The sequence below is a fragment of the Sciurus vulgaris genome (assembly GCF_902686455.1).
Source record: "Sciurus vulgaris genome assembly, chromosome: 3".
NCBI classification, from domain to species: Eukaryota; Metazoa; Chordata; class Mammalia; order Rodentia; family Sciuridae; genus Sciurus; species Sciurus vulgaris.
Window position 1 is genome coordinate 46,864,516 of NC_136463.1, and position 7,872 is coordinate 46,872,387.

General features: G+C 40.0%; 1 protein-coding gene across 1 annotated transcript in view; it reads left to right on the top strand.

The window, feature by feature from the left end:
- The window catches only part of TEKT3 (tektin 3), a 47,082-nt gene that overhangs the window by 29,483 nt on the left and 9,727 nt on the right, over positions 1-7,872 (top strand). Inside the window, exon 7 of the mRNA XM_079131166.1 lies at positions 846-1,000. Coding sequence (XP_078987292.1) covers positions 846-1,000 — 155 coding nt within the window. The remainder of the gene's footprint in view (positions 1-845; positions 1,001-7,872) is intronic.

Sequence of the window (7,872 nt, forward strand, 5' to 3'; positions counted from 1 at the left end):
GTTTGTCAGTGAACATAAGCAGAGAAATTGGAGAGGAACCTATTGGGATTGAATGTAAGGGTGGTGGTAAACATATGAGAATTTTTAAAGGAAAATTGGTGTCAGTTGGGGCATATCTCCAGGTAACAGGGAAGGAGTCAAGGGGAAGGAATAAGCAAAGGTAATGGGGGAGATGTGGAGCTCAGTGCTAGGAGAAGGGCAGGTATTCAGGTAGAGGGGGAGGAACCAGGAGAAGACCTAAATCTGTACAATTTGGGGAACCTCTGTAAGAAACAAAGAAGATTAAAATCAGGAGTACAAAATTGCTGGTGCTCTTCCTTTCAAGTGAGGCATTCAAAAGCTGAAACCCAGTGTGCTTCATGGCAAACTTTCGGGAGCAGGAAAACAACTGTCAAGTTGATAGGAAGACAGAGGGGCAAGGAGGGAGGGGAGGGCTTCTCAAATCTCATGGCCCCACTTTCCTCCCTTTATACACAGATATGCACTGGTAAATAATTACTAAGGGGTGATCCAGAGTGGGGTGTGCCACGAGTAGCCCTGATTTGTAGCATATGTCAGTTTCTGTGGTGTAATAGTCCTACCTCATCAATTTCAAGCCACCAATGTGAGGTCACTGGACCTAGAATTGGGAAGAGAAGCACACAGTGAGCTCTCTAGAGCACACCCAAGCAAGATCTAGCACCACACTGAAGATTCTCTGGAGGATGGGGTAGGAAGAAACATGGTTCTCAGGGAACCAGCCTCCTTCTCCTCCCACAGGTTCAGGCTGGTAGATAGGCAAGAGGCCAGAAGCAGGCTGCTAAGGGATTTGCAGAGATTTACATAGTTGCTTCTCTTTATCACAGACACTACAGGAGATTTTCCAGACTGAGAGGACCATAGAATCCATCAAGAAGGCCATCAAGGAGAAGTCTGCCTTCCTGAAGGTGGCCCAGACCAGATTGGATGAGCGAACAAGGAGACCCAATATAGAGCTCTGCCGAGACATAGCTCAATTACGGTAAGGAGGAGTACGCAGCTGGGTGGGAGGGAAAGGCACCAGGGCTTACCCCAGTACAGCCCATTAGCTTGAGAGCTTTCTATAACACACATCATGTAGGTACCTCTTTAAAAATCTTAATAGTGGGAAGTTGTGGGATGGATGGATAAGTTACCATTTGTGATGATGGAGAAGCTCTGGAGATGGATGCTGGTGATAGTTACACAGCAGTGTGAATACACTTAGGTCACCAAACTGTACACTCAACCCATGGTTAAAGTGGTAAATTTTATGTTATATGTATTTCACCATACATTCTTTAAAGGTAATGATATCAATACATCACAAAAAATGTGCTGATAAACACTTAACTCATTCAGAGCGTTCAAGGTGATGTTTGGGTTTCTGAGAACTTCCCTGGAGTCTTTGGAGTTTCCAGAACACCTATCTTACTTGTAAGAAGCAGAGGTTATTGGTTTTCTGTGTATTTCTCAGTGTGGGGGATTCTTGTCAAAAAAGATACTTTGGGTACCAATTCCACTGACCTGTCAACATTCATTTGCTCTCTGTGGTCTCTTTTGGGCATTAATATCTGTTCTTGCCATTAAGACCATCCTTGGTATCCTCTGAGACCCCTGAAGTTTACATTTAGGCTTACTTTAGTATTTTATGTTCTCAGTAGAAATAAAAACAGCTGCTCTTCATCAAGCTCAGCTCTGACATACACATGGCAGGAAGATTCTGACTCCACAGTCCATCTACTAAACACTACATGAATCTTATTATTTAAACTTTAAAGACCACTTTTAGGATGTACTCATAGGAAATTGGCCAAGATTCCCCCCATCTCAGTCTTATTCTGGCATCCTTTCCTGTTTCTCAATGCCTGTTAGTCTGCCTTTTCCTTCTGGAGTCCATCATTACTGTCCTTAGATCATGAAGCACTCCACACAGATGTGAGTCAAACTGATAGTGACTGGAGGAACAGAAGGGCAGTGCTTGACCTCCCAAAGACTTTCCAGTGTCACTTGCCTGGTCTTCTACCTTGTCTCATGGCAAAAGTCCCTTTTCATCAAGAAGGATTTAACCTAAGAAGAGACCTACTATGGAATGGGCACTGCCAAAGAGAACATCTATGGTTGGAGACAGTGACCTCCTGGAGGGGGAGGAAAGGAAGGATCTTTGTGAGACCAACAATGATGAGGATGATCATCATCATAATATTAAAGACACTGATGATGACAATAAACGCAATGATAATAGCTGCTACTATATTTTCATCTACTTTGTGCTGAGCACTGTCCCATGCACTGTATAGTATCATCATTTTTCAAATGAGGAAACTGAGGCAGAAGCAGTTTGAGTGACTTGGTCCAGGTCACACGTGGTGGTAGAAGAGAGCCATGGTTTGAATCTTGGCCTGTCTTATGACAGACAAGGATGTTTTAATCATTGGAAGTTGGGAGGTAGTGAGATGCCCCAAAAGCAACTCTACTCGACCAAATGATTTGCTTCTGTTTCCTCATCTTCTATAGTGTATAATGCTTTATCCGTCCTCTGTCATGTACTTGATCTCACTTGATCTTCTTAATGCCCATAGGAGAGGAAATGATGAAGTCAGTGACATATCCTTATCTCCTTTATACACAGAGAATGAAACTGAGGTCACAGAGGAGATTGTTATTGTTAAACACTCTTCATGTATGGCATCCTAATATAAAGTGAACACATGTTGTTATGAAACATGCATAGAATATTCAGACAGTCCCTGATTTAACGATTGTTTGACTTAAGAACTTTTGACTTTATGATGGTGTGAAAGAGTACCCAGTCAGCCATTTTTTTTTTTTTTCCACTTCAAATGGCATCCAATTACTTACAGGAGATGGTCAACACTCAATGATAAATAGACTTTGTATAGGATGATTTTGCCCAACTATAGGCTAATGCGAGTGTGCTGAGCATGTTTAAGGTAGGCAAGGCTAGGCTGAGATGATCGGTAGGGTAGGTGTATTAAATTTTCAGTTTGCCATGGATTTATCAAGATATAACCCCATTGTAAGTCAAGGAACATCTGTACACAGACTTCATTCCCTAGATTAGCTCCACATAGGCATTTACCCATGCTGTATGGTTCTCAAAGTGTTTTCCATAGAACCTCTCTTCCTACACAGCACATTATTTGGGACAAAACGCCCTTTATCCCAAAGGCTAGAAGTGACTCTGCACAGCCAGCCTGGAATGTCTCCCTGCTTCAGAACATACCCACTTGGCCAGGTAGGCTTAGATCATGAATTTTGATTTTAGGCAAATATTGTTAGGAGAAGCTGAGCTAACGTTTTAATCTCCAAAAATTTCTGCAGAATCATCAAAAGTAGAAATAGGAATAAATTCTTTAGACAGCCATTCGACAAACTAAGTATTGCTTTTTCTTTTTTCCCTTTGAGTTACTAAAGACTGAACCCAAGGCCTCACACATGGTAAGCTAGCTCTCTACCACTGAGCTATATCCCCAGACCATAAAAGGTTTTGAGCAGCAATTAAGATGACTTTGGATTATCAAACATTAAGACATTCACAGATTCCTCTGAGAGGCTGAGTGATTTTTGCTCTTTCCTCCTTTCCCAGCTACATGGAATTTGCTTTTTCTTTTGCTTCTTGTCAACTTACTAGTATGTTTATTCCTTCTGCTTCTTTATTGACTTTGGGACAATACCTCCTTTTGCTTCTCTCAAGATTTCTTGGTAGAAATCCTTGCCAAAAATATGTAGGATTGTTATTAGGGAGAGAGGATCATTTTCCTTCTTAACCTGATCATTCTGAAAGCAACCATTCAGCTATCTAGTTTAAGAAAAAGCAAAGATCATAAGCTCAGGGGAGTGTGGAGAAAAATTGCTGTTTTCATTTCAAGACTTGTATTTTCACTTAAAATGTTACAAATGGCTCTTTTAAAAGTGATTTTAAACCTTCTTGGCATCTTTGGTGGTAAACCAAATCAGGCTCTACTTTACTTAAATAATCTTGATATTAAAAATAAACAAACATAGTAACTTTATTTGTATTTGAATGCAAAATGATTTTTGTGTCTGTAATTCCAAAAACCAAAAAATAACTAAAAAGTTAATGACTTCAGTTACTGCCAAGGACAGGAAAACTGGGAATGGAAAGTAACCTTGAAAATGATGAAAAATGTATTTCTAATGGTTCAACTTGATGGAGGAGCATGGTGGTGGCCCCTAGCTGTGCTCACAGTGGTGGGGAGAGAAAGACTTAACTGCCTGTGTTCTATGGATTTTAAATTCTTTTATTTTTAATATGATATTTTAATGTATACATTTTCAAACAATCCCTCAGATACATTTTCCATTGGATGAGTATTTGGCCATGAGAAGCAAAGGCTTATTTATCACCCTGCTCTGTTTCCTGCGGTCGGGCTCAGGGTTCCTTTTGAAGTCAGCAATGGGTGAGAGACAAGAGACAGGCCCTGTGGTTTGATAAACAACCCACAGTCATAAATCCCATTCCCAGCCGTCAGCGGCAGCCTCCCCAAAGATCTTTTTATTTGCTAGCGATATTTTATACCCTGGGATCTTTTGTAAAAAGGCTTTCTTTTTAATTCAACTTGCTCTAAACAACAACAAAAAATATGCTTTCAGATGAGTTCTCAGATCTTGTATTCATCCCGATCCAGTGAAACTTGGGTACTTAGTTTTAATTTCTTGCCTTCACCACAGAAATGGAGAAAAAAGCAGTTTGTTAGATGAAAGGAGATGCATGGGGTGAATGTTTCACTGGCTATTTTTTCTTTTTTTTCTTTATGGGAGCTGACATGGGGCTCTTTACAGGTGCCCCCACTCTCTCAGGCTGGATGAAGCTTCCTTATTAAAGGACACCTTGAGGTTCTTCCTGCCTTTGCTTCTTCCACTTGGCATTCTTTTTCCATTGGTTCTGGTCTTCCCCTTGATAAATCTTATGGACTTGGAGCTTTGGGAAGCTCCCTCCCTCTCAAGACTACCTCCTTCACCCAAGACATGGAAGTGGGCCTTTATTCAACAGTACTTTTTGCAATCTTATGAGCTGCAGAAGGAGTTGTGAGACATAGCTGTGAGCATTGCTACCTCAGTCAACCCTGCTTCATGGAGTTGACAGTGTGTAGGGCAGGTCCAAAGCAGACCTTTACGAGTGTCAGTGTGCTACTAAATGGTTTGTTCTCTTGGAATGCACAGGATGGGACAGCAACCTAGTCCCAGGTGTCCTTTCACCTGAGATTGGATTGTGGTGTTCATTAGTGGGATAAAGTGTGGGTTGAAAGTGATCTCGGCTGAGAGGACAGCAGAGGAAGGCAGGCCCTGAAGTCAGAGAAGGTGTACATACATCCAAGGACAGATCTAGAGAGAGGGGATGGTGCAGGGGGCATGGAGTGTCTTTGGAATATAAGGACATGATTTTTTGATTGAGAGACATGAGGAAGGGGGTGAAGTCAGTGATGATCACAGGTTTCTGGTTCTGGCATCTGCAAAGGTGAGATCAGCATTGTGTGAGATGGAACACACAGGTGACCTGGAGTGCTGGGGTCACATCTACTTCATACCTGACCTCTGACAGCCTTGGAACCCTTCACTAGTCACTGACTGATATATGCACCCAAGAGCGTGAGTCCAGAAGGTGGGTATAGTGTGGTGTCCCTGCAGAGTCCCCAAACTGTCTTCATTTGTTTGCTGTGCTCCCTCAGCAAGATGCAAAGATGTTTGCCCCAGTGTGGTGCTTATCAGTGGGGCCTCTTCAGGTAAGCTCTCTAAATGGTCAGAGAGTTAAGTCCCTTCAAATTACAGTCCCTCAGTATCTTAGGATATTAGTTCCAGGACTCCCCATAAGTATCAAAATCCAGGCATGCTCAAGTCTCTTATATAAAATGGTGTAACATTTGCATGTAACCTATGCATATTCTTCTGTATATTTTAAATCATCTCTCGCTTACTTATATTACCTAATACAATGTATAAGCTATGTAAATAGTTGTTATCCTGTATCATTTAGGGAATGTGACAAGGAAAAAAGTTTGTGCCTGTCCCGTACAGACTCCAAATATTAAAAAATATATATTTTCCATCCAAGATTGGTTGAATCCATGGATGTGGAACCCACAGATTCACAGGAGGGCTGTATGTTTATTTTAAAAAATATTTTATTTCTGGCCTTAAGAGTAGTATGTGTTCATGATCATGGTACAAAATCCAGAAAGTGCAGAAATTGAAATAAAAAGTAAAAACTTCTACTCCTTATGCTATCCAGGGACAAATCTATGTTAGTGTTTTGTTGTTATTTACTTCTCCCTATTAGTGAGAGTACTTATGCTGCACAGAATTTTAGATCCTGACTTTTTCAGAAAAGCAACTTTATATTGTGAATTTCTTTCCCCATGGCAAGTAAAGATTCTTCTCAAAAAATGTCACTTGCATAGTATTCTATCATCTGCCTATAGCATTGACATCATTTCAATAGCAAGTTAAATTTGAATTTTGGATAATCACTGAATATTTTTGCATAAACATATCCCAAATATTGCATGTAGTACTTATATTAAAAACACTTAATGCTAAGTAAAAATACTTATACTGAATTTCTTCAGCAATAAAAAGAGAGATGATTTACATGTGGTACAACTTGGAAAATCCTTGAGGAGATTATGCTCAATGGAGTAAACCAGCACAAAAAGATAAATACTTTATGCTTCCACTTACATGAGGTGCCCTGAGTAGTTAAATGCATAGAGACCAAAACTAGAATGGTGGTTACCAGAGTTTTGGGAAAGAAGGAATGGGAATCAAGTTTCATTTTTGCAAGATGAAAAGAGTTCTGTGGTGGATAATGGTGATGGTAACACAAAAATATGAATGTATTTAATGCACTGAACTGTACTCTTTAAATGGTTAACATGGTAAATTTTATGTTATGTATATTCTATCATGATTAAAAAATGCACTTGCACTAGAAAAATTACTCATTTGTCTGAAATTCAAGTTAATTGGGCATCCTGTGAGAATTACTAATAGAAAGAAATGATGAGATGAGTCATCCCCCAAGAACTCTGGTGCCCCTTGGTCAACTTCCTGGGTCTCTGCTTCTGCTCTTTAATTGCAAGGAGCTGAGAGGGTGAGGGCAGGAAATGTCACGAATCCTTAGTATAGTCACTGAGGCTCCACATTTCCTTCTCAGCTTCCTGGATAACCTGGCATGGTTTATAAACACATGTGGGCTGTATGTTTGAGGAGAGGGCCGTTCATTAATCCTCCGGGCTCAATTTCCTCATCTGCAAAACAAAGAAGCTGGGCTTGATGACCCTCTGACTTTCCTATTCCAGTTGTAAATCTCTGATGCCATACAGTTGCTTTGGTATAAAGATTTTAATGTAGTCTGGATATTTTTCTGACATCACAAAATATTTTTCTATTTCTAGGGACATCAATATCCCTATTTGTTCATAGTCATTGTTCTCTTTGTATTTTTAATTTCACTTTAATCTGCTAATAAGTGAACTCCCAAAGTAAAGGCAATTATAGCACTGCCTCACTGTGATAAAATGTGATATAAAGTGATCTCTCCATCTCCTTGGGAGATTGATTTCAGAATTCCCCTCAGGTACCAAAATTCAAAGATGGTTAAGTTCTTTATATGAAATGGTGCTGTATTTGTGTATGACCTAAGCACATCCTTCTGTTTATTGTCATTCATCTCTAGATTATTTATAAATACCAAATACAGTGTAAATAGTGTTATCCTGTATTGTTTAAAGAATTATGACAAGGAAAAAATTCTGTTCATGTTCAATACAGATGCAATTTTTTCCCCTGAATACTTTTGATCTGGGGTTGGTTGAATCCAGTGGATGCAGA